The 27,723-nt window shown below is 38.9% G+C and overlaps 1 protein-coding gene across 1 annotated transcript; it reads right to left on the reverse strand.

The window, feature by feature from the left end:
* Positions 1-469: 469 nt before the first annotated feature.
* On the reverse strand, positions 470-26,729 carry rpa1 (replication protein A1). Its single transcript, XM_083913553.1, has 17 exons — positions 26,603-26,729; positions 26,202-26,249; positions 25,639-25,717; positions 24,610-24,718; positions 24,341-24,429; positions 23,969-24,043; positions 22,680-22,806; positions 21,598-21,700; positions 20,920-20,988; positions 20,411-20,603; positions 18,620-18,756; positions 16,793-16,941; positions 9,789-9,915; positions 6,512-6,688; positions 5,579-5,686; positions 5,205-5,291; positions 470-1,091 (listed from the first exon to the last, which is right to left on the reverse strand). The coding sequence occupies exons 1-17, from the start codon at positions 26,630-26,632 to the stop codon at positions 981-983; spliced, it is 1,818 nt and encodes a 605-aa protein (XP_083769679.1). The 5' UTR covers positions 26,633-26,729; the 3' UTR covers positions 470-980.
* Between the last annotated feature and the right edge of the window lie 994 nt (positions 26,730-27,723).

The following is a 27,723-nucleotide window of genomic DNA, read 5'->3' on the forward strand; positions in this document are numbered from 1 at the left end:
CTACAGGCAACAGATGCAGCGAGCGCTCAGCAGAAACGAGATGTTATCACAAGAAAAATGGGGAGGTGCAGCCTCACTGATGTTCTGCTTTAATACAACATGAAAGTCAAGTTTGCAGGGGAATATGTTGCACATCTAAGCAAAACCTAAGGAGATAGAGGGCATTGTGTTCCAACCCTGGAATAAATCCTCTACCCATAGTGCAACTCCAAAAAAAGATAATCTGCATGTATTCATTTGCCTTTAATTGGCTGTAAGGGATAGTAAAATGAATATTATTGTTCTGAATTTACTAGAAAACAGGCATCTGACAAGTATCATTGTAAAACGGACAATAGCTTTATTACAAACATCTTTATTTTCACAAAAAAAGAATTACAGAACACACAAAACAGTTAGAGGCACTGCAAATATGGACAACACCTTGTATCTAATTAAATAGACTGCAGGACATCTGCCATTAGGTCTGCACTGCATGTGTATATGTGCTCATGTTTGCAAGGATGTTAGAGGCAGAACGAAAAAAACAGGCAGAGTAAACTGTCTTATCGGGGAAGTGCAGGTCCAGCCCAGACGGTTTGAGTGCATGTAAGAAAATGAAAAGAGTGCTTGCTTCTGTACTGTCTGCTTAAAGAAGCCACTACCCCCACACGACCACAGTACAGGATCAACTGGCTGTCTTAAGACAGACACACTGATGATTTCTTTTGTGTCTTACTGACCCCCTCTCTGCTCTGCTTCCCCAAATAAGAAAAAGAAAGTCTGTCTGTTATGTTCAGCCACAAAATAAATCAGGTTACCAATCATTAATCCACAAAAGGAATGGTGAACAGTCACAAGTACTTTGAGGATAATGCATTCACAGGGAAGTAGGAAAACATACTAAAAAAAAAATATCTAACACAAATGCTTTGTAAGCAAAACTTTATCTCGTTTGTTGACTGTACAGAAAGCAGAATCAGAATATTTGACATAAGTTCCTACTGGGCAGCCACTGCCAGTTTCCTTATGTTCATGATCAACCTCTTGCTGTAGTCCTTATGGTCAACTGGCTTCACCTCCATCACTGTAGCCTTGATCCTGGACTCATCCTGTCAGATAAGAAAGATAAGAAGTTAAGAATAAGAAAACACATTCATATGACATATTTAGGCCTGCAAATTCTGACGCACCACTTTCAGTGTGGTGCTGCTGGGCCAAACAAGCCTTAAGTAGGTTAAGAGGAAGTACACACCAGCGTTTTTCCAAACAAATGTAAAGTCAGCTTGTAGTAGTCTGCTTGGATTTAACACAGACAAACATCCAAGGTCTATAACATCCGTGACACACTATCGATCCATTTACAGGCATCTTCCCATCCCCCATGACAAAGCAGCTTAATGTGACACGTCTTGACTAGGTGAATTGTGTTGGCATTCAGATAAATGTTTCACAAAAAAAGAGGCCGCTTTTAAAGCCATAACCACCTCCACTGCTGTCTAGACAGGGGAAGGTCATTTCTACCAGGGCCATTATTCTCTGCATTTAAACAGAGGTTACACTCGTCTCCATTAATCCCCTGCAGCTTAAGTGGGTGAAATGTAAATCATCTTCCTTTGGACTTTGCCCACATTCTTTCAGAAAAGCTTGTTATAAATCTCTGCTTGTTTTCAATGATACAAGAGATATATGGACATATTTTGTACAAAAATGGAGGTCATAATCATTACAGTTTGACATAGGGAAGAATTAACAATGCATTGTGAGAATTGTCAATGCATTGTGGGAGTAGAAGGAGTCCATATGGATTCAGATGAAGTGAACAGACTCGACAGGTATGCTACGCCCATTGTTTATACAGTCTATGATTCAGACACCTTTATCAGTCAAACGAACGTACGGCAGAAAAACGTGCGTACGACCATTTCCACGCAAACTCCGGCATTTATCAATTTGGACGTGAGCGGGAGCTACAATCAAATCTCACGTCATGTCTGAGATCGTGTACGCAAATTTGAGCCTGTGCATTTGCGGTGCAGCACAGCAAAATCTGTCTGAAAATAATGAACAAACCTCAGCTGTCATTAAGCATAAGCAGTCACATATTAGGAACAGATCAAAACGGATTTTTAAAATGAATAGAAAATAAAAAAATTGTAGTTGGAGCAATTGATTGTACTCATGTGCGTCTGAAGGCACCATCCATGAATGATTACGCATTCATCAATCGCAAAAACTACCACTCGATAAATGTACAGGTGATTTGTGATGCCAAGCTATCGCTTTTAAACGTGGTGGCCAGGTGGGGCACGATTCTTTTATATTTCAAAACAGCTCGGCTCCAGCCCCCCGCGACCAGGACAGGGACAAACGGTTGAAGATGAATAAGTGAATGAATGAATGTGTTGGCGCACGGCTGCAGGAAAGCGCACTGCAGAGCCAAAGTCATCTCCTCGGTAAGTGGCTACCCTCGATTATCTCGGATGTCCGGATGCCGATCTCTGTGTCGGAAAAGTTTCTTTTCTAACCAGCTCATTCGTATGCTGAGATTTGCCAGATACGAATGTTTCAAAAATCACACGTGTGTCCTGACGTAGGACCAATTCTGCGCTCAGATCTGCGTGTGTGCATGTGAGAGCAGCCAATCTACAGATGTCATACAGTCGAAAATGTTCAGTTTACAAAGAAACTCTGTGAGATGAGGTCCCAAAGGCCCGTCTGCAATTACATCTTACCGCCAAAGTGGCCGCTAGAAACAATGCATCTCAATTTTTACGGATAACAGCTTTAAACTGTCTAAGAACACTTGCAGCAGACAACAGTCAGCAGCAGGGATGAAAAGTGCACTGAAGATTGGCACAGTCACTCATACACCAGCATCTAATGAGTAACTCAAGTCATTTAAATCGTCACCTCGGAAGAAAAACCTAACCTATGCGTTTCACAATAGTGGTTCTTCCCCAGCGCTGAAAAACTGGTGCAATGGATTTTGATGGAATGGTTGTCCTGACTGCTAATAGTTTTACAGTGCTGGAAATCACCTCACTACTCTCTACACTCACACCCTCACCCTGCACTGTCACCCCAGAGTAATGTAACAAACTTTACCATGTATTCATTGATGGTCACATCTTGTAAAACATATTTAAAAAGGGAAAATGATAAAATGTTAGCCAACTCTGATTTAAATCGGGGCCTGCAGTGTTCAAGACTGGACCAGTGCTGCAAGGAAAAGCCTTGAATTTTCAATATCAGCTTTTTCATCAGTGTCATCCTTTTGAGACACTTAAATCAGTTACAATGTCTAGACAGAGCCTACAGGGACAATGAGACCTTAATAACAGCACAGCAGTTCAGATATTATAGCTGCAAGCACACATTCCCGGTGTCAGTTAAAGATAAGACTGTCAAAGAGTACTGACTGATATTTAAATATTTCGTTTTTGATAGAAACATCATCACGTCATTCATCCACTGACGTTCGGAAAGTAACAACACAATTACCTACACACAATACCAACATAAATATTTTAAACGCTAAATACAAGTTTGATAGTTTTTTGAGAAAATAATTACATCATGCATCACGCCTACAAGAACCAACTGCAGACCACACTTAAATAAATAGTGGTTTGATTTAACAGCAGGAAAACTATTTTAGTTTTCAGTGTCACTCCATATTTGACCTTCAAAAGGCTTAAAGCTTATTTTATTTGAGAATTTTGATGCCAGAAAGACATTACACTTGAATGTAGTTTTGATCCTAAATTGGACCCAAGGCTCATTCAACAGTGTTTTGGTTTTGCTTATTAACAATGTCATGCTTATTTGTAGTTTTTGTTTTGTGATCCCGAGAAACACATCATAATATTATAATTTGATACTAAGGTCTAAAAATCCAGATAATTTTTCATTCATTCAACAACTGCAAAGTTATTATATATTTAGCTATAATGTAATATATTGTACGGGGCTTCAACTTATAATTATTTTCACTTTTCATTCATCTTTTAATCCAATTTTATTCAGATTCAAGATGAATCGTTTTCTGTATAAAATGTCAGAAGATTGTGAAAAATGCCTTTCATACTTAAATGTTGATATTAACAGCTGGGACAGGTGATTTTTTTTGTTAATTTGGTTAAAAAACGAACAAAGTTAATTGATTATCAAAATATTCTTTTGAACAACAAATGATCAATTGTTTTCAGCTTGAATGTTGGATATGTATGCATAAGGCTTAACAAAACTGATGTTTACCTTCCAAACATAAGGTAGAGCCAGGGTGACCTTTAAATATGCTAACGTGTTTTAATGTCATTATAAAGAGATAATTTCATCATCCTCGTGATTGTTGCAGGTTCTTGATTAAATAACAAATGAAGGGTATAATTTCCCCAACTGTTCTGATGAACCTTATTACAGAATTTCTGTTAAACGTAAGTCCCACTATGATGCAGCGGTATAGATGTGAGTCATTAACCTGCTTTGTCCAACATCAAGCAACCCTGCACACATAACAACATGGGAGAGCACGGTATAATAGCTGGCTTGTAGCATTGAAAAGGAGAAAATAAACTGAACGGGGGGGTGCAGGTGTTCCTGTTGAAAGAATGATGTCTGGAGGCAGAAGCCAGTACATGCTTGTAGCAGAGCCATTGGCAGTTAGGATGCTGAACTGAATGTGACAGACACAGTGGTCTCTTCTGTGGGTTGAAGGCGGATGCAGCCTCTGGCTCTGCTCCAGACTTCCTGCTCAGAGTCCCAGCCCAATCAATTCTTTTATGTGCTTCCCTCAAAACAAACCTCTATCTGTGTGGTCGACAGGAAATGGTGACCGCGAATAATCTTTGTGTGCACCCTTCATAAAGCCACTAAAAAATGAGAAGCATTCTAGGACAATCACTAAGAGTTTTTTTAGATACGGTTCAGTCAATCAAAATTATAGCAAGGTAGTTCTGTTAATTAATCGAAAAAAAACTCTCAAGCAGGAAAAACAAAAACAGCCAAAACCTAAAGAACGTGTTTAAGTGCTATGCATTTTCAGTTTACAAAGGAATGATGATGTTTAGGGGTTTGGGGCAGCATCATGTTTTTCCTTCCCAGTCTTATTAACAAGAATATTTTTTCTGTTACAGCAATACGCTCCATCTACAAAGAATGCTTCGATGGCAATAAACCCATAGGCATTTTATCAGACTAATTACCATCCCTGCTTTACTTACGTTATACGTTTCTAGCTTCACTCTGCTGCGGAAGACAAAAGTGTTGAAGATGGCTTGTTGGAAGACTTCGTCGAAGGCAGCTTCATTCTGAAATTGAGAACATTTCGATTGGCTCATTCACAAGAGGTACACATATTTTATTCAAACTTTAGTATCATCACAGTTTCAAGTGCAAAATAAAGTAAGTGTCGACAAACTAAATACTGAAAAACAACCTCCTGTGATTTTCTAAGTAATTGTGCCTGGAAGAAACAAAGCACAGTAGGTGTCTTTAACACAAATTTGTCTATGCAGGAGTGTACAAAGCCTGAGGTTTAGCTTGTGCCCTCGCCATTTCCTGGGGCCAGTATTATATTCACAAAGGGGAGTCTCACCGACTCTCTCAGCTGCCCCAGGTAAGCTGCATTCTGGCCCAGGATGGCCTCTGCACTCTCCTGGAAGCAAGTCACCCACTGGTTGTCCGCGTAATCTGCAATGTTGGCCTGTCAGATTATGTAGAAAACAAAAGACAAGTTAGATGCATATATACAAGAATAGATCAATGTATTTGTTTTCAAATTTTTGTTTTATAATTGTGTTGCTTGTTAGATAGTCATGGCTTGATGCCTAAAAATGCTATGTTAGCTCATTAAGACTGGATACAATATAAGCGTGTATATCTTAACGCATCTCCTCGCTCTTAAGAAGTCATTACATCCTCTAATTAGCCTATATGCTGCTGGCAAGACTGGCAAAACAAGCAGAGTTACAGTGTTCTTGATACATACAGCGGAAGGAAATTCACAGCTTATGCTAAAGCTTGTGACGAATAACAATACGTCTACTTGTGAGTGGTTCAAAACAAAAGCTGCTTATTTCAGATGCCTGGCTGCAATTGCTCTGTTGCTGACTAAGTGAGTTTTTGTATTTGTTCTCTCCGAATAATGTTTGTTTATCAACAAGCTGGAAGAAAGGCATCTTCTGTAAATTAAAATCACAGCAGTTTGGAAAGCTGCAGCATTTAACCCAACATAGCTCTGATTTAAACATGTGTAAAATCTAAAATTAGTCCTCATGACGCTATTTCACAGAAACAGCAGAGTTGGCTTTAATCGTCTCTAAATTTATACATTTATAAATCAGGTCAACGTGAAGGACAAGAAGTATGATATGTATACCCTCTGCAGCAGAGGCTTTGCTCAAGACTAAGCAGGAAGAACAGGCATTTAAGATATGTGCATTACCAAATATGCTTTTGTGTGAGTGCAGGTGTGCCACAGCTGAAAGAGAACCAGAAGTTTTAGGGAAGCCAGTGCAGTGTCACTTACAGAAAGGATGAGGCGGTATTTGAAGTTGGGGAACTCTTTGTCACACTTTTCACAGCGGAACATGCCGTTCTGTTGGTCTACCACTTTTTTGTTGCATTCTTGGCTGGGACATGCCTGGTAAAGGCAGTTTTCCTTGCGCAGGTACACTATGGTAGCAATGCAGGTGTAGTAGTCTGCCTAAAAGTGAATATAAACAAACATTCATATCAACAAAAGTTCAGCGCAGAATAATGTTACGAGAATGTGCTTCTTGCTAGATGTCTCCTCTCTCACGACCTTTGTGTTTTGTATGGTAAATATGTTGACTGTCGAAAACTAGGACTAAAACAGCATGAAATTAATATTAAGATGACATTTTAAGTAGCATATAATGGGGAGTGTGAGCAGTCAGAAAGCAACATTTGTGTAGCAGATGCACAAGTTACACTCTCAACCAAAATTATAATGGCTCTGACACAAATGCAAACTACTGAGGGAGGTGCTGCATTTTTTTGCGAACAGGCAAACTTTTGAAACCGGCTGTACATAAACAACCTTCAGGAAATATTCCTAGTCAGCATGGAAAACAACCAACCAAGTGACATGAATTTCGCATGGGATATGAATTCAAGAAGCAGCTCTGGATGTGCTGTAATGAAGGGGTGAAAAGTTTCAACGTTTTTTCAGATCAGTCACATTACCTCTCCTCCTCTCCTCCTCTGAAAGAGTTTCCTCATGAAGGGCAAGTTCTAATGTACACTACAGATAGCTGTTGCAGCCCAGCAGCTTATTTTTTTGGACAGAGTATCCTCTTACTACCCCCATAGCATTGGCTGCGACAACAGAGAGAAGACTTGGCCCCACGCACGATTTGATAAAGGCCAAAGATGCCTGTTCAGGGTCAGGGAGCAGAGCAACAGGCCTGCCAGCTAGGTACATCAGCCAATCATAAACACCATTATGGAAATGCAATTCTATTAACTGAAACAACATTTCATGCTGTAGTCATCTGTTATTAGAGTTTATCCAAAGGACTGAAAGGGGAAAAACAAATTCATTTTCACTGTCAAGAACAGCATTTTAAAAATTTCTACATAATCAAGCTATACCTTAATGGGTGATGCACTGAGCTTTAAAAATGTTTCTACGATTTGCTAAAGAAATAAAAAAAGAAAACAATGTATTTCAACTCAGAATACTCCTGGTGGTACAATGAAAATAAACTCTTTCCCCTCTCTTCTCCAAGCACTGACCATTGTGTTAGTATGCTAAAGGCATCTGATCCCAATTAACTTTCAAAACAGGACAATTAATATTCATGTCACTTTGGATGAATAAATACCTCGTACATGTGATCAATGAAAGCAGAAAAATAGGAGAGAATCATCCTGTTCTAAGAGGATCCGCTGGTAATGCTTAAGTTGCCATTTTATTTCACCAAAAACAACTCTGACATCAACCTCTGCTGCTTTTGTGTGACTGACCAGGGCTGCCACAGTGGGAAGATGACAGGAGAACTTGCTTCTAGACACCGTCATAGGGCTTCACAAATGCAGTGTCAAGCCAACAAAAGCAGGGTGACCACTTACTGTCAGAGAGGGCACAGGAGCAATGTAGAAACTTGAGATTGTGACACAAAGGCTTTGTGACAGGCACAATTAATTGCAACAGACTTTGGTTGGGGAGGGGGGGGGGTGTATCTTGAGGGGCCTGACCCTCATGCCCCTGTATATGGGATGTCTCTGAGGGGTTGAGGACAGCCTAGTTTCAGCTCCTTTGTCAGGACCGGGCCTCGTCACACGCCATGCTGAGAGTCTCCGTAGCCCAGGGTCAAACCTTTCCTCCTGAACAGCAGGGAGCTAATGCCACAAGAAGCCCATCACCTGACAGGATTCTAATGGTTACAGTCAGGATTTGGTGTTTAGAATTTGAGAGGGGGGATAAATAGATGAGTCTGCTTAAAGATGCTCTACTCAAAATACTAAAGAAATAATTACCTTCACTGTTTTCCCAACTAGTCAAATACCAACGCACAAAGCAGAGAGACAGAGATACAGACAGACAGACAGAGATACAGACAGAGAGAGAGAGACAGACAGAGAGAGACAGACAGAGAGACAGACAGATAAACAGATAGAGAGGCCGTTATATCTTCACATAGCAAATGTTTGTTTGCTGATGTGTAAATGTTCTGAATATTGAATAAAGCCCCTTTAAGCTGCATTATACGCCTCCAGATGATACAATAGATGCAGTAACTACAATAAAAGGGTCATAATGAGAAGCAACTAGCCATTTGCCATCTATGACTGGAATCCAGTTGTGTACATATCAGAAAGAAATACGGAGGGCACTACAAGCCTTGGGAAGCAGAACACACACACTTCAAAAAACTAAAACTACAAATAAATTAATAAAAAATTCACATAATTGAGACTTAAAGATAATTTCTCCTCCAGTGCAATCAGTGTATTTGTGCATTTCTTGTTGTTTTCTAAGGAATTATATATACTCAAGTCTTCTTTGAGCTTCCAAATAGACAATAGAGCAAAATTGTTCTTCATGAGTCTCTTGCTGTCCTATCATAATCGATTGCATCTATTAATTGTCCTCTGGTCTTAATAGGCTTTTTTCATCACACTGCGATGATTACTAATGTGCGAGCATGTTAAATTACACAAGTTAAGATCTGCACAGTACACAATGCTCTAGACGATTTGTACACTCTGTGAGCACCACTTCCCTCAACAGTATAAATAAAAAAGGGGGAAATTAAAGAACACATAATACTTTACTTCTGAGGGCAGTAATTTCATTAGAGAGGGCAAATAACAGAGCCCATTTAATCTTAGTAATCAATACCAGAGATAAATGTGACTTTCCCCATGAACCTACGCCAAGACTGTGAAAGGACACCCACAATACAGTGATTAATGAGCAGAAGATCAGGATCTGATTTTAAGCACACATAACTGGTGGTTCACTGATTTTATGAGTCAATGATTATGAAGAATCATCACGCTGCCTCTCAGCTAAGGGTACCTTTACAAAGCAGAGATACGAGTGACAAGGTTACACTGTAGCGAGACTACATAGACATGCATTGTGCACTGTGGGTTGTTAATAATAAATACAGCTTGCCTGTGAGCACTTTCATATTTGTTGTTTGGGATTCAAGTCCAGTCTTTTAGTTTGTCCTTGAATATCTTCAAAGAATCATCCTTGAATAAAAATATGTCTGGGGTTACCATATCTTGAATGCTTGAGTACATCAAGGCAAAGCTGAGCATGTGTATACCTTGTCTCCATGTCCCAGGTGCTCTGTCTTAACGTCAGACAGAGTCTTCCAGTTGGTGATTCCTCCACCGCTGCCTTTCACCTCTGTCAGAGACTGTCCATCCATGGTATGACCCTCTTTGTCAAACCTATGGAAAAGACAATGAATAATAGTCACTGCTAATTGTCCCCAGTCACAGTCAACCAAGTATAGATTTAGAACTGCAGCTAATATAGATTAAATAAAAGTTTTCTTAATATTTTATTCAGCCGATTATTTCCTTAATTGTTTGGTCCGAAGAAAGTTAAAAAAGAAATAAAATCACAATCACAATTTATCCAAGCCCATGCAGGCATATATGGAAGGATCAAGATAATAAGAACAAATATAAATATTTACAAATTTAAGCTGATTATTATGCATTTTCAATCAAAAATGTATTTAAGACTAAATTATCTAAATAACTGCCGATTTATTTGTCAATTGATTACTCTATTAATCAAGCTATGGTTTCAGCCCTATATAGTTCAGGAAATAAATACAGTATTTCAGCACATTTACCTCGATAAAAATAAATTTTCGAAAGCCGAATTTCCACTGCGATTCATAATGTTGGCATGCCAAGGCCTACTTTTGGACAGCGGTTTTATTCATTTTACTACATCCAAACCAAAGCAGGACACAATACTATTCACATGGCTGTCAAAAGACTGCAGGCTGTCCATTTAAGTAGTAGTAAAATCCAGAGCATCCATTTGTGTTTGTCAAAGCAACGATGGCTCAGCTGAGAGCAAGGCAGGCAGGCTGAGAGGCCTGTGAAGTGAATCAACAGTAGAGGGACAGATGAGCTGGCCAGGGTCAGGGCTTTTACTGTGATATCAGAAACCTGTTTTCACCCGATGTTACTGGTAATTCAGGAAAGACGATAGAAGGAAGAAGAGGGAAGGCAGTGTGGAAGGAGAAGAACGATGGGTAGAGGTTAAATGCCGTTTTAAAAAAGGAAAAAAATTCCAGTTTAAACTGTCAGAGATCAATAGAGCTTACTAATCTGTTGACCACAAGGCAGAGTGGCACACAATGGGAAGGTCGGGTTTAAAATACAGCGAGAGCATGCCTTGCTCCTGGAGGCGTGACTAATTGAAAATATCCCCATTAATGGTTCAGAATGTGGCCAGAGCAACGCATAGGATGCCAATTTCTCACACCTATTGACAAATGTGAACAATTCTTTATGGTGGCACCAGATTTCTCACTATCGTACCTGTAATGCTTTGCTTTGCTTTAATTGTGCCTATACCCAGATGAGAACTTGTAAAAGATATTCTGACCAATCAAAATGAACAAAATGGCTCAACAGCTCTCAAAAGACAGATGTTCTACTGAGGAGAAACATATAGTGACACCATAGATGAGATGATTAAAAATGCATTATACTTTAAAACAGGTAAGACTACACAAAATTGAGGTAGTAAATGGCTGCTCTGGGCAACTGATTTGTCAGATACCACCGCGACAGTAACAAGTTTTAAAGTTGCTGCTGTATTAATCATAGAGACGGCAAGTAGCACAGGAAACAGAAATGGCACGGTAGACAGCGATGGCGATGAAGGAGACAAAAGAGAACAAATTAGACCTGGCAGAGTCAGTCAACAGAGAGCAGGCAGATCCCAGCTTAGCGTCAGTGAGACAAACTATCTGCAGGAACACAGAGATAGATGACTGAGGGCTGGCAGACATGCATGTGCATCCCATAGACACATCAAATGTCAGTGTGTCAATGAACAAGGACAGGATAGGAGCAGAGACGAGTCAGGGGAAGGGGCATGAGGGGATGATGGGGAATTCTCAGTAAGCAGCACTCTCAGCTCCGGGCTAACACTCTTATGTGCGAAAGGCAAATATGCCACAATCATGATTACTCCATATTGTATGTGACATGGTGTTAGCCACTTCAACTGAAGTGAGTGACATGTGGTCAAACACTTAGCTACCAGTAACAAAAAATAAAGCCACAGATGTAGATTAAATCAATGTAAACGTGAATAAACACGGTTCTCCGATTGTAATACTATTTGTTGAAGAACACTGTAGAATAAAATAGGGAGAGTACAGCTAATATTTACATGGCATTCCTACACCCTAGGACAGTTCTGCATGCATCAGTAGACTCTCACCGGTGTCACAATAGTTTAATTTTAATGAGTTTGTACCAACTCCACAGAGTATATCATGTAAAAACAGACCAGAAAGTTATCTCCATGCTACAGTATTTATTTTTTTTAATTTAGTGCATTAAGGAAAACTAAACACCCTGCTAACCTGTTATTTCGATGTCTTTTAAATAAATCTGACGTCTGTATGAATAAGGATCATACTGGACAAGTTATTAATATCTAAGACGGGGTGACAGTTTATGGAGGACTGAACCTGTCAAAATCCAAAATGACTCAATAAATAAATGAATATGCCATGAAATGTACCATTGAAATTGACATTTCCCTTTTAATCAGCTTCTTAATTTATGTAACTTTGTATTAACCTTCCTATATATTTACTTCCTTAATTTTCCATATACATTATTTGTTTGCATTTATTTAAATTTTTTTAAATATATTTTAATGTAAACATTATTATTTTAAAATGTATTTATTTATGCATCATTTTCCTTTATACATTTCTTTTACTTAATATACTGTATTCAGTTTACCAACATACATGATGAAAAAAAGCAACTTATTCTTATTCTGCAAATATTTGCATTTTTGCCCTATCGACTCAACACTTGACATCATGTAAATTGTAAGGGCGTAAATAAATGATAACTCTCTATGTCACTGAGCAGATCCAGTAAAGCATCTGGGGTTGATTTCTTTGGTTCAGGCTTCCTACACAGGGTGGGCTGAAACAAGCAAGAATACCACCAAGAGAAGAATTATTGACGTTGTTAGACACTTGTTAACAAATTTGATTTGAAACAGGCATTAATGATTCAACACCAGTAATTCAGTTAGGAATTCTGTAAAACAGTTAGTGCCACAACTATATGCTGTGCCCTTTACATGTGAAAATACTGGAGTCATGATAAGGAAGACAGAAAATGTCACCTTGAACTTGGGTGACTAAATGAGTCTGCGGTGAATGTCTGAGTTTGAGAGCATTACGCATTTTGAATAAACATGACAGAGTGTATTTAACAGAAATGTTATGGTATGAGAAGGGGCAGCATGGTCATCTACATGTGCTGTTGCCATCTAATGGACAGCTGCATCTTCACAGTTAGATGGACAAAAGTGTAGAAAAGAGAAAGTTTCATGTAAAGTTGGCAACCTGTGTCAATTAACCTCAAATAAAGGTGAGGATATACTGCACTGAGACTCCAGATTAAACCAAGATCAAGATAATTAGTATTGTGCAGCATTCTTATTGATAAGCACGTTGGAAAGTGCTGAGCCGAACCACTAATACTATGCATGAGTTTAAGTCAATAGCCCACCATGGAAAGACTATTAATTTATGGAAGTCCCAAAGCTGTGCACCAAAACACAATGAAATTAAGACGCTTCTGCGTGAGTAAAACAATGATGTTTCAGCAGCCTTGGCTGTACAATAAAAGGTACATCTTTGTTCAACAGAGAGAGAAAAAGCTTCAGGTTTTTCTATGCAAGATTAAAAAAGAAAAGGGAATTGCATCCAGAGTTTGATTGATTTGCTACTTTGTTCTGTAAGCCAAGATGGGAGTTATGGAAAACAGAACAATCATTAAAGGGGGAGCTACCATCCTGAGACCCAGAGCTATCATCAGCACAACACTACAAAAAATACGTATACAACAACTGGCAGTCTTCCAGTGAAAACACACACTGACAACATATTTTCATTACTACATATCACCACTCTAATGCAGCCTTAAAATAAAGATACCGTATTGTCCCGAATATAAGACGACCCTGATTAAAAGATGACCCTCCTATTTTAAGAATCATTTTTGGAAAAATACTTTTTGAAGACCAAATCTTGTTTAACAAAGAACAAGTATTTTTTCTTAATTTAATGATTTCAAACCCACCGTTCCAATCTGTTGTTGTGACTGTATATTGATATGTAACTCTCACACTGACTCAATGACTTTGTCTATAGAAGAACTTACTTGGCCTTTAAAATCTAGACCCCGAAAACAAGATAACCCCCCTTTTTCAGGTGGATTTCTAGGAAAAAAAACACCTTTTATTCGGGACAATACAGTAAAACAAAGTACGCTTTTCTCTCCATCCTCTTCACAGCATGAGGCTGGCTGAGACTCTGCTCCCAGACATGCTACATAACGATCTTGTCTTCACCACGGTTCTCACTTGGATCGACTCGGACCAAGAGTAATGTGTCAAGTCTGGCCTCCTTACATCTGTGACTTTTAAACTGTTCATTAGTGGATGCCTGCAAAACCTGCAGCAGCACTTTGTCCAAAGAGGACCCACATGGGCTAACCCCTTTTCTGCAGTGGATAAAGCAACAAAATATTTTAAGTATTATTATCTCTGGCTGTCCAAGTGAGAAGTGATTGAAGAATATGGGGAACAACGTTCTGTCATTAAACAGAAAAGAGCACATAATGTATTCAAAGCCTAGACTCCAGCAGGGATGTGGAAAGGTGATACAGAACTTAACGGGTTTCAGGTAACAGAAAGCAGAAGACTTAGGAGTGGTGCGGATAATGAAGCACATTCGATCATGATGGAAATACAAAATAATCCCATCACAAAAAAAAAAAACTTAGCAGAAGCTGAAAGTAGTTGGCATTCTGAAGAATGAAATCAAATAAGAAAATATAATCAGAGAAGCCAGAGGCTGGTGTTAAAATTATCTTCAATAAATTACAATGAGCCAAGACATCCGATTAGGAGGCTCATTTGAGCATATTTTGTGATATGGCTCCTTCTCACCTGCAAAGTAGAGTCACATTTCACTGCTCTGATTATGCAGATCAGGTCCTCTGATCATGTATACTAAACGCCTCATTTGTCAAGGCAGAAAAAGAGAGTGCACTGGACTTGAAATGTTTACAGTCTTTGATTCCTCAGTGCAGAGCAGGCGCTGGTATTGGGAGGTAAATAAATGAAACTCTTTGGATGGAATCGATTGGATCACCACTCACAAATACAGACATTTGCTTTCATGTCAGAGCGGAGGAGCAGACCCCACTTGTTTAAGTAGGATCTATAAGGACAGATCAATCAGTGCGCCACAGTGTTGGAGGGAGGCTAAGTATCAACCCCCCACCACGGACCATGACGCACTGCTTCATTTGTCAACCATGTGCCAACCGGTACCACTTGATACAGGCTCCTAACAACGTGTCCCTATAACCTTGTAATTAAACACTGGCTAGGTGATATCTTTGGTCAAAATAGAAACCAAAAAATCTCTTTTACATCTAGAAAAATGCATGCATGAGAGGTAATACTTAAGAAAATAAGGAATATAGGAACAAGCAAATGAGTCAAAGATTAAAGCTTGACTCTTAAATGTTTCTTCATTCAATCGGAAGAAAACAACTGCCAACAGAAAATCTTTTAAGGAATAGTCACAGGCCTTAATTGTGTTAGTTAACTATAGTTCAACTCTGCATTTGGCTGTAGTACTTCTAATAAAATCAACCATAGTGTAATTCGAATGACTACATGTACACAGAAAACCACTCGGCTTTGACAAACCAACGAGATCTTGGCTAATTTCCACATAATCCTGTGTGTTAAGATGAAAACAAACAATAACGTGTGTACACACTACGCAACCTCATACACACTAAGGCAATATAAATGCTACAATCAAAATAATCACACATAAATTAGTCTGGATTTCATTTCATCTGGAAAGGCGATTAGGAGTAAAAAAAAATGCATTTCCACAGATTAAGTATGATTTCCATTTATATGCAATGCTTCATTGAAGCAACCCCCCATATTGTGGCTAATGGGGGAAAACTAATCTTGATAATGAGAATCAGAGCATGCCCTCTTGCAACCATTTAAATCCTTTGAGTTCTCAGATTTCAACAGTAATACTTGCATGAAAGAATCTATCTTGGTTGAAATAAATGACAAAAAACCTGGTGATAAATGTACACCATGTTTCAAATCTACTATAAAAGCACTTTGTCACGATGAGTATACAGTTGTAAGAAATTGTGATGTAACTAATTAAAAATATATTAACAATAAAGCAGAAGACGACATACATGTCAGAAAATGTTTATCTGCTGCAGTATGAAGTAGCACCACTAGGTAGAGCCTCTTACTTTTTAATGACATTGAGCCACAGGTGCTTGGTGACACCCTGAGAGGGTCTCACAAACTGTTTAAAAATAAATAAAATGCCTGCCCTCTAAAGCAGAAAAGAGCTGCAGCTTGCGTAGCTCTGCTCTCTGAGGAAGTCCTGTTGATGAACTCTTGAAAGCGTTCATAAACAACAACTAAAGCTGAAAGTCTTGAAAGCGCCACAGAGTTTGGTAGCTGATTTAGGTATTTGAGAAGCAGTTTTCACACTTTACAAACTAAATCAACACAAAAGTGGTTAACTGTATTAGTGACACACCCCTGATCTGAGTATTAATGCATTTTAGTGGTGGTAAATGGACAGAAAGTCGGAGCAATAGTATTGTTCACATTCCCAGGACATTGGACCAGCTAAGCAGTTGTTCCAGCAGCCTAGGCTAACGTTGGCTACAGTGAACAACAGATCAGTGTATTATGTTGACTGGGTCTGCAGACAAAAAGTCCTTATTTAGCTTATCAATCAAGTAACTTGTTTACTTATTCTTTTAACATCAGCCTACTCTGATTTTGTGTTGAACATGGGTGATGTTGGTGGATAAAATGGTTTTCTGATGGAAAAATGAATTTCATAAATTATTAATTGGTAATAGATTATGGCGGCCGACAGTCGCTTAAAGAAATTGCTTTAAATTTGCATCCCTAACTAGATCAAATGAGTAATTTTCAGTATCATCTTTGAACATCATGCTCACTGACCAGCCTCTGAGCTTATATGCCTCAGGGATGTCTGGGTTGATCATCACGGTGCTGCTGAAGGATGCAGAGAGTGACCGGCCTCCAAAGTCTGAAAGTTTTGCCCCCTTAATGGCTACAATGGGCTGTCCGGAGCCTTCAAACTTTTCCGCCTACAAAAAACAAGAGATATGGACAAAGGACACACACATTAAAACTGTGTTGTAGGAGGACAAAGGACACACACACAAACTGTGTTGTAGTTATGTGTTGGTACTATAACAGGAATAAGAATATACAGAATATAGTGAGGCGTTTCATAATTGACACTGCTAACATGCTGATGATTAGCAGGTATATTGTGTACCATGCTCAGTTTACCATGTTACTATTTGCCAATTAGCACAGTGATACAGCTGAGGCTGATGGGAATGTAATTTATTATTACAGGTATTTTGTCATTAACCAAAGAATTCGACAAACTGATATTTGGATCTAAAGGTGAAGATGAACACTTAAACCTGGGGTAGGCAGTTTATCTTTGGCATTGTTGGGCAAAAAAGTCATAAAAATCTTTCATCCAAAATCTAAATCTAGCCCTGACAGGAGGGGGATAGATTTTCACAGGTCATGTCACAGAGAGAGAAGAGGTCTCACTCTAGCTCAAAGTCTGCCTTTTTTTGCTTTTTACCTACTGCAGCCTTAAGTGATAAAGTAAGGGACAGCCAAAGTCTGTATGATTCAACATCGAATAAAACGTGAATCTTAATAATCCTTCCATCCAACAGTTAAGATATTTCAGTCAGAACCAAAGACATGGGCCTACTGAGTGACCGAAAGACAGACCAACATTGCCATCACTAGAACCTCTCCACTATGAACTGTGAACACATTTCTTATTAGTTCAGTTTTAAAATTACTGACAAATTGTAATGAAAAATTAAAATGGCCAACAACAACTACATATATATCGCATAGCAGCTGGTGTGCCATGGTCAGTGCCCATGTATTTTGCCACGGAGAGAGGAGAGGATATTTATGGTCATGTTAAATCTACAGAATGAATATGAGAAACACTGACAGAAATTGAATAAAGTGTTGGAGAAAAAGTAAAAAATGATGTGTTGCTTCGATAAATTTATGTCTAAGCATTTTCACCGTCGACGTCATCGGTTATGACAATTAATCGCAGCAGTCTTATTAAAAATATTGTGTTTACTTGATTTTCAGTTTCATATGGATTTAGTGCTTCAGATGGGGCAAATATCTCCAACACTCGCTTTTTGGCATTGCCATTGTTCTTTATAAACTATACATCTTGTGTACCTGAGTAGGTCCCTGTGGAAAAGGGGTATGTGTCGAACAAACAAACGGGTACACTGTGCTTTTTGTCAGGAGAAAAGAAATGGAACACAGTCCCTCTGAGCCACAGGTAAAAATCAACTGCGGGAGCATAGTCCCTTCATCACCCGTGACAGGGAATTCAGTCAATGATTTCAACCACATCCGCCTCTGCACATTATTAAATGTCTCTGTTCTGAAGCTGCTGAACAGTGATCTGCAAATGTGTTGAACCACCTTTCTAGTTAAACACCTTTCTGACATAGTCTCACTAAAAAAAATTAACTTTATTAGATTCGCAACAGTCATTTATTGCACTACAGGTACTCATGTCGTGTTCAACTCCTGAATTGTTTTTTCTAGGATGATGATTGACTGCTTGAAAGCTAAGCCATTACAATAAGCATGTGTATGCATTGTAATGTTTATATTGATTTGCACCACCTTTTTTAAAAGCTCCAGACAGAACCTCATTACACGTTTTAGCCTCCATCTAATGGGTATACTCACTTCCTCTCCCCACAGCGTGACAGACACCAGCTTCCCAGACATGTCCATCATGTTGAACGTCCTCTTGGACACTTCTTTGTTGGACTTGGTGGTGAGGCGAGTCACTTCATCCACACTCTTACACACTCCAATCACATCTGTAATGGAAGACAGCAATCAGGTTGCTAAGACTGCAATATGACATGAACACATACCGTAGGTTAAATGTTCCTTTCACCAATTGTATCAAAATATACATTAATATTGATTGTGGTGTTTATGCCCACAGGTCACTCTAGGTCCCATGGCTTCCGGCACAAATTGGCTTGTGGGAAACAAGTAATTCATTAATTTCACATCAGGTAAGACTTCCCTGGCGTGTGTACAAGGCATTCACATCCACAATGTAGAGAGAATCCATGAAAGAGACTTTCATTTGTTTCCACCACCACTTAAAAAAGCATACTCACTAATGAAATCAAGTTTGATAGATGCAGATCCATTTATTAGTAAAGGTGTAAGAGTGGCTTCAGTGACATTACTCATCTATAAACTCAAAGCCCCACTGAGTAAAAAGGATTTTAAATGTATTAACCACGATGAATAAAACTTAACGTCTGATGCCGACTGGTAAACAGGAGAGAAATTACTCAAATGGCAGCACAAGCAGCAGTCTTCATTAAAAAAATTACATGCACACTTTTTATTACTTAATTTTACCTGTGACAGCAGGTTCTCATTTTCTTATCGGCTCTGCCAAAGGGCCCAAAGTCAATCTGCACTACAGGCTATTACTCTCATCAGTATTATTAATACCACTTTTATCTCTCTGCACAACCACACAGTATATCCGTCTCTACCTTTTGATACAAATTATACCCATCGCTTATGCTAGCTTATTATGGGAGCTTGGGAACACCTCAGTAGGAGCCCGGCTCTAAGCTTTGGTGCGTTGGTTATACTATTCACAATTTAGTGCATTAATTATGATTCAATAATTAGGATTTGTTTCGGCCACGAAGGTCCTCCATAGAGGGAAACAATGTCCACTTAAAATGCCAGGCATCATAGAAGACACAAACATAAGCTTCCTGTAGTATGGTGCACGGTGGTACATCCACCGAGGCCATGACTTAAACACTCCATTATGCACGGTGTTATACAACTCTGTTCACACGTTGGTGTTGGGTATTATATACACAAGACATCATAAAAACTAATGGCTCGTGTTAGTCATGGTGTACATAAAGGAAACATCCATACTGAAGCCTATAAAAAAACACTTTAAGCGGGCTAGAGACAACAAGCCAAACAGGGATGAACACATCCAATTTTTATATATCTACACCATTTTTAACCTTTACCGACTGTAGGCTAGATTATTTCAATATCCTATATAGGCTGCCTTTTTAGTCAGCCCTTCTTTGTTATAACACCGTACCGGAGGATTTAAAGTTTAAACAGTTTCACTCCTTTATTCAATCCACTGTCTCACTTTATAAATATCTCGAAGTCCCTATAATAACTACCAACAGCTAAAACCTGAACCTGCGACCTGAACAAAACAATACTTGATCTGCCGGGACACTCACTTTCTATAAAGACATGAGGTTTGGGCTGAACTCTATGTATATTTATGTATTGTATTTTATTTTATCTTTGTATGTGAAGTTAGGGTAGTAGGCTGTTTTCGTCTTAAAATGCAGTCCAGGAACATGAGAAACAAACTAAGAGGTTACAGTTGTCTGGGGATTTAAAGACACAGGTCGGGTTTTAGAAATGCCCATTTAGATGAGTACTTGTGCTCCTTACCAACAATGGCATCTTTTTCTCTGTTCTCCAGGTCACCGATAGAGACAAAGTCACACTGCACCATAGGAACATCACAGCTGTCTTCACAGGGGATGATGGTGGACTCTCCATTAAGAGTCATCTCATAGTCATTCTTCACTGATGTGTACTGCTTGTTGGCGATCTTCAGGGAGGCCTTGGAGACATAGTAGACCTGGCCCATACAGATGGATAACCCACGTGTTAATCAGAGATCTGGGGAGCGTTTCACCTGACTGAATGGTGCAAACAAGATACGACTTCAGACAGTCGAGAGGATCAACAAAGGCTGGCAGATGATCATAAGCAGCTTATTTAATGGCTACAGTGCAGCCAGATGACTCATTCATAGTCTCTGTGGTTTTAACTCAAAGTACTGGCAGCTGTTGATGGAACAGTCTCCAGCCAAATCAGTCTTTAACAGCTCATTGAAAGACAGTTTTGACAGTTAATTAGGACATACTGAATAATTATCTGGGGGAACGTCTCACCTTGCCAACCTCAATAAGGCTGAAGAACTTGTCCACCTCTTGGTTGAAACCAGTCACACGTATCTCTCCCTGTAATAAAATATTGGTAAATACAGTTTATTGAAGTAGATCAGGGACAGTAAAGAATTTTACTTTCCACAATTAAATGGTTTACATGATCGACTGTGATATTGACGTTTTAAATTGTGTGGTCAACACTGAAAACGTGGCTTCCTAAACTTACTAAATCAGTCAACCACCAAGGGGGGGATCAAGATGATTTTGGGTACCTGAGCACCTTGTAGTGGAAGCCTGTGAATAAGCTTTCCTGAATGTTGCAGCTCAAGTCCAGAGTAAAAGAGTAATAGGTAACAGAGAGCAGACAGATAAAACAAAAGTCCGTAGCAGAAGATGAGAGTCTGTTTTTGGTGCAATTTTATTTATATTTAGCTTCTAGGAGATGCACTGAATTCAGGCAAAGAAGAACCTTATTTTAAGTATTAAGAAAATAATCGTGATCTCAATACTGATCAAAAGAATTGTTTGAAGTTTATTTCAGGCTGTCTTTCAACAACAACAAACATATCAACATTGTGATCATTTTGGGCATAATTGCGCAGACCTAATTTAAAACTCATGATATCTTGTTTTTTTGATCACATAGCAACAAATTAACAATTGGTCCACAGTAACACTTACACTCTCATCCACAATCTCCATGGAGAAGAGTTTGCCATCACCACGAGAGTTGCTCCATGTACGGATGCTGCTCTTATTGGTTACACGGGCGCGGACGGTCCACCTATCGACAGAGAAAAGTCTGCGATTATTCATGTCACCATTGCTCAATTTTAGAGCACCTCATGGACCCAAAATGTAACCCTGCATTTGCATATTTTTTATTAATTCGATAATTCATGCATTTATTCACCAACGCATGCTTCTTATAATCCGCCCCTTAGTGAGGAATAGTATCGTTGTGTATTTTGTTGCAGTCTGTTTGTCAATACACAGTAGAGCCTGACCGATATTGCATTGTAGAATGCCAATGCTGATACTGATATTTAACAGTTTTTAAAATACAATAATGATATCAGCAGATAGTAGTTTTTTTCTTTTACATAAATAAATTAACATGTTTGATAGGGCTTCTCATTTCCCTTTATTTTTTTAATAGTTAGACCAAAATCTGCACTTTGCAGGATATTTTAAAGTTGTAAAATATTGTTATAGAGCTCACTAGAGTACAAACTACGTAGACACTGACTTCTATCATAACTTTGCCATTTCTGGTATACAATCTCTTGCTACTTATCAGCCAACATATTCAGCAGCACCAGTATGTCTGCACTTAGGTAATACCTGCTGGTATTATAGGCCAATGTATAGATCTGGCTCCACAGATAAAGCAAACTGCTCCTTCTAATACAATAGATACAATACAGCACAACAAATTAAAGCTTTACAAAGGACATAGTTGATTCAGCACTTCTTAGACAGTCTTGAATATAGAAATTGTCAAATAAGATATATCAGGACTAATGTACAGAAGTGAAATTACACAATAGTTCATGATAGTGTGGTTATCTGTTGTCTTCAATGTCAAGCTTTACCCTTAGATTGTTTTGCTGGTGCATAGTGGGATTTTATTGCATTTAGCTATAGAGTTTTTTGTTATTTTTATTACAAATGTTTGCAGTGATGTGTTGCGACTGTCCCAAACATGTCAAATACACAAGTGTTTGACATTACATTTTCCACTCACTGGGAAACATACTCACTTGGACTGATAGGGGTTGAGGCTGGCAATGGGCACAACTTTAGAGCTGCCCCCTGGAGTACTGGGCAAAGCAGATGGGGTCTTCTTTCCAAATTCTCTATTGAAACCTCTGTTCACTGTTGGAGGAACTAAGAGAGAAATAAATGACCCATGAAGAGCAGTGATGGAGAAGAGTCAAGAGAAAGACACATACATTATTCACCAGAGACGAATTACAAAAATCCAATTTCTTTGGATTGCAACTGCAGCTTGATCACTGTAATTATCCGACTTTATGAGGTAAGTTTCATCAAAGAACAACCTAATAACTTAATGTAAATTCTCAAGTCGAGTAAGAAGAAAGACTCCAACAGGAAACAAAAATCTTGTCAAGCCAAGTTAGCTGGATATGTGTGATCCAGCATTTCAGTGAGAGGGATGATTCACATTTCACAGAATCAGGGCAGAGTGTGAAATGCTATAACAAACTGGAGCTGCTCTTCCCCAGGAGAGCTGTGCTGCCTGACTTTGAGATTTTCCGTTTGAACAAGCGCTGCATATTTGATTTGTGTGCGTCTCACGCGGAGGATTAGAGTTCAAAGTGTCCACTTAAGTCCTCCCACTTTTCCAACCACTGCACTTCTGGAAATTAAGACCCCAGATCAACCAGCACACACAGAGAAATGAACAATGACTGTGCTGATGAGAGGGTGCTTGCCACAACCTCAATTCCCACATGGCAGATTAGAGGGATGAATACCTGCTATGACACACTAGAAGACAGCAAAACCACTCTGACAGTCGGATTGCACATCTCTCCTGGTCCAACTTATTAGTGATGCTGTGATCCACTGTTTATCTTTGACATGAATGAAAAAATGGATTGGAATGGTATGTTCATGGGGTCAAATTACACTTCCCAGGTAGTGTGTGTTGCTACATATCTGTTCATATCTATACTGTGCCTCAAATTAAAAAAAGATAAGAGAGAGAGAGACAGCTACCCATCAACACAAGTTCATAGTGGTTATAATTTATGATAAACATTCGTATGAAAAAGTGAAAATCTGGATGATTTTAAGTGTCAATAAAAAAAAATGAAAATATTCCTCTACAGAGCTGTCAAAATGACTTGTCCTGTAAGTCTGTGGGTCACCCAAATTACAGAAATCAGCAGAGAAATGCTGCCATCTGGTGGTTGCTTATGAACTTTTTCTGAACAGTGTTTTCCACACAATGTACCGTACTTCCAGAATTTTGCACATTTTATAGCAATTTCAAGAGTTCAAATAAAAACTTCAAAAAAGTCACCTTCATTTTTATTTTGCTGCAGTAGTGGAGGGCGGATTTCAGGGGTTGGAGCTGACTGTTGGCCTTTTCCCTGACCTGCAAAGAGGATTTGCATTAGTATTAGCCATCATTATATATGACTGATGTATAACGGGGCTAAAACAAGAAATAAATTGTAAGCCTGAAAGGTTGTTGAGGAGGAATTGTTTTATATTATATGCATTTAAAATTAATCTATGTCTGAAATCAGGAATGATGCCTGAGAACTTTAAGTCCTGTGTGAATGTAAATATCAATCTCACTGCATACACATATTTTCTAACTTTTGCTAGAAAAACACTAAATATTCAGTAAGTAGCGGGTATTATTATGCAATGGAATTCGAAGGCTTACCCTCAGTGTAAGGACTAGGGTCACCTATTCTTCCAGGAACATCCTCAGCAGGCTTGATGACTTCAATTTCCAAAATGATCACCACTCGTCTATAATAAGATGTCAACATAAACTACAGAAAAAAGCTTTGTATTCATTTAGGTTTGGAGGATACTTACTAAGTATGCTCACTATTATCAACAAAATTATACAGACAGAGGGAAATATATTATTATTATGTTATATATTATGTTAACCGAAGATAAGGAATGTACAGAAAAACTGCATACCTGTTATCCTTCAGTATATTGGTCACATGCCGCTTCAGAATGCAGACGCAGTTCTGGGCGAGTTTGTTCTCCTCGGCCATGAAGTTCAGCTGCGTTGAGAGCATAAAGGCTGCAAAGGTGTAGAAAAGTGAGAAAAGAACATCAGACTAAAGCCTAGGGTCATTCAACTAATGGATCCTTGAGAATTACTGTTCCTAAAGTCAGTTCAAGTCAAGACCCAACATTCCCCTATGAGCACTTGGCGACAGCAGCAAGGAAACACTCCCCTATGGTCATCCCTTTTTTTAAGAGTGTTGAGGGTGGGGGGCACCGGGGCTGTTCAGTTGGAGATAGCAGGTCAACAGTAAATGCCACATAGAAGTGGTGTAGATCATCTTAAAGGCTGAAAACCTAAAGGTTCATTTGTCATGCAACTCAGCACTGTGTGTTTTCTAGTCAAAGGTCAGAAAGAAAAAATATTTGAAAATTATTACATAGTTAATTAAATACATTTTAAACGTGTATAGGGGCTTAGTATATTAAAGCCCTTTGCTATTTCTCTCTAAAACAACTCAGCCTGCCACAGCCTCCAACAGACAAGAAGTCAGCAGGGATCGCCAGCCGGGGCCGGTGCAATGACAGGGGTTAAAGTGAGGAAACTTCGATCAGAACTGGACTCTAGACAGGCCGCAGACATATATACTGCAACAGCAAGGAAATTACAGTAAAAAAAAAAAAGGACCATCTTCAATAGATATACAGTACAAGACAGTACGACCGTCTTAAACCCCATTCTACATTTAGTGTCTAATGAAGTGTAATAAAAATGTACACACCAATCACATTCACGGTTTAAGTTGTTAATATCTATTAAGGCACTTTAAGATCCAAAACTTGAAAGATCGTTTAGCATAATGCGTTTTACATATCACATTATGTTCTGGATACAAATATGCTTTTCTGTATTTATAGTACATATAGTACATAGTTGTGTTAGAGGAAATGATGTACACTACTGTGTGTAAACAACAACAACAAACACACACTTACAGGATAGAGTGTGCCGTCCATCACTCATCATCACTCGAAAGCGAGCTGGACCACTTCCTCCATCAATCTTGCGAATGTTCTGAAAGGTGATATATAAGTGAAACTGTTCAATATATTTGAAAAAACAGGGTTTTCTTACCAGGCATAAGTTATTGCCTATGCTAGTCCCTTGTCTTGTCGTTAAATAAAACTCTTGCATTTCTCACAGTCATCTGAATCATGTTGTTTCCTGGGGTCTCTCCCGCTGTTAAATATGTGCAGAATGGCAGCCAGACTTTGAGTTAACGGTTTATATTCTAGTCTTTTTAATCATGAGTGTTTTTTCATGTTCTGCTTTGGTTTCAGAAAGTGTCCCACCCTGAAGATCGGCTTTGGCTTTGCAGCATGTCTCCTAAATCTGATTCAAACAAATGCGACTGCTGATGAAAAGGAGGAGACATGAGGGGGTTCTTAGCTGAATGTTAGCAAATACAGGAAAAGTTGAGTCAGTAGGTCGGCAGCGGTGTAGAGGCTTAACAGAAACGTTTAGGAAAGATTGTGTGAAGCCAGTTTTTGTCACTTACCACCAACTGAAGCACCGCGTCTTCCCCACCGGTGCCATTTGACAGTGCCTTGAAACAAAAACAACGTGAACGTCAGTTGTTAATGATAACAGTGAACTGACTAACTTAAACACATTTGTTGTCAGGCTCGATATTGACATGGTTTATTTTTCTAACAACGTTTTTATCCAACAATATAGTTCTATTTCTAACGCTGCTGAAACAACAGAAAGCTGCCTGCATTTGTTCAGTTTTTAGCTAACGTTACAATTAGTTAGCGTTAACTAACGTTGGCAAACAAATGCCTGCTAATTTAGCTTCTCGAGCTGAACAAAGACTGCACTTAAAACCGCACAAAACCTCCCTAACTAAGCATTTTTTGTTCTGAAAACCCTGTTTTAGCTTTTGAATATTAGCCTTACCTCTATCGCGCCCTCTGAAAGCTTCGTCATGTCTTTGAGGAGGTTATTTAGCTACACAAAGAAAACTTTACTGAAATGTTCACTAGACAGCAAACTATGCTTCCACCACTGACAGATACTCGAAGCGGTGTGTCGGTGGCGCCAATAGCTTGGACAAACGCGCCAAGGGTCCTACGTGTTTCTCCAGTTTCCGTTTCCGTTCACAGACCTGACGTCAGTTTGCATTCTGCCAGAACCGTTAAAACAGTGGCCTGATAAACATTGCCAAACTGACCGGAGACCAGCTGCATCAACGTTAGCGCCAATGCGCCAAACACACGCACACAGTGACGTCAGACGCTTACTACGATGCGTTCACGGTCCCAGGAAAATGGGAAATCTTACACTTTTTGAAATGACGTGAATAAAACCATGGATGTTCGTATTTTCAGTTATTATGGTGTAGTGGTGTTTTTTGTGGACATTACGCTAAATTCCAGTGACAATTTACATAATAAGTGAACCATCTTGGAAGAAATTATGCCTTTCCCCTTAGTTGATTATATCACTAACTATTTTACTGTGGAAATACCATGAATGGGCCATGAATCCACAACAACAAAAAAAGAAAATGATGGCTGTGTACAAACAAATTTGCAAAAATAAATACAGTGACTGCAACTCCAATGTTTTTATAGCCGACAATCCGCACCGCTGTGCTCCACATTCAATTACTTGTCACACTAGTGACAGAGATAAGGAGAACTCTAACAAATGAGTTACTTGCCAAAGTACATGAAGGGGTAACAACACAAATACTACGCATGTAGGCTTTGTTAAATCGCTACAAATATCTTTGCTATTTAATATTTCACCAGTTTCATCAATGCAACAATTTACACTCAGATTACAATAAAAGTTTTTTCCATTCAAGAAAATCAAACTCATAACCTTGATATTTTGTGATTCAAATCAATTCAGTTTATTAGAACATTACAGTAGAGGGCAGCTTTAAAACAACATACAAAATGATACAGTGATGCTGTGACATTGGCCTTACATTGTTATACATCCAGAAGTTTCATCAATTTCGAGATGAAGAGAGGTTTTACTATGGGTATAGACCAATTTGTATATCAAAT

The sequence above is a fragment of the Echiichthys vipera genome (genome assembly GCF_963691815.1).
Source record: "Echiichthys vipera genome assembly, chromosome: 5".
NCBI lineage: Eukaryota > Metazoa > Chordata > Actinopteri > Perciformes > Trachinidae > Echiichthys > Echiichthys vipera.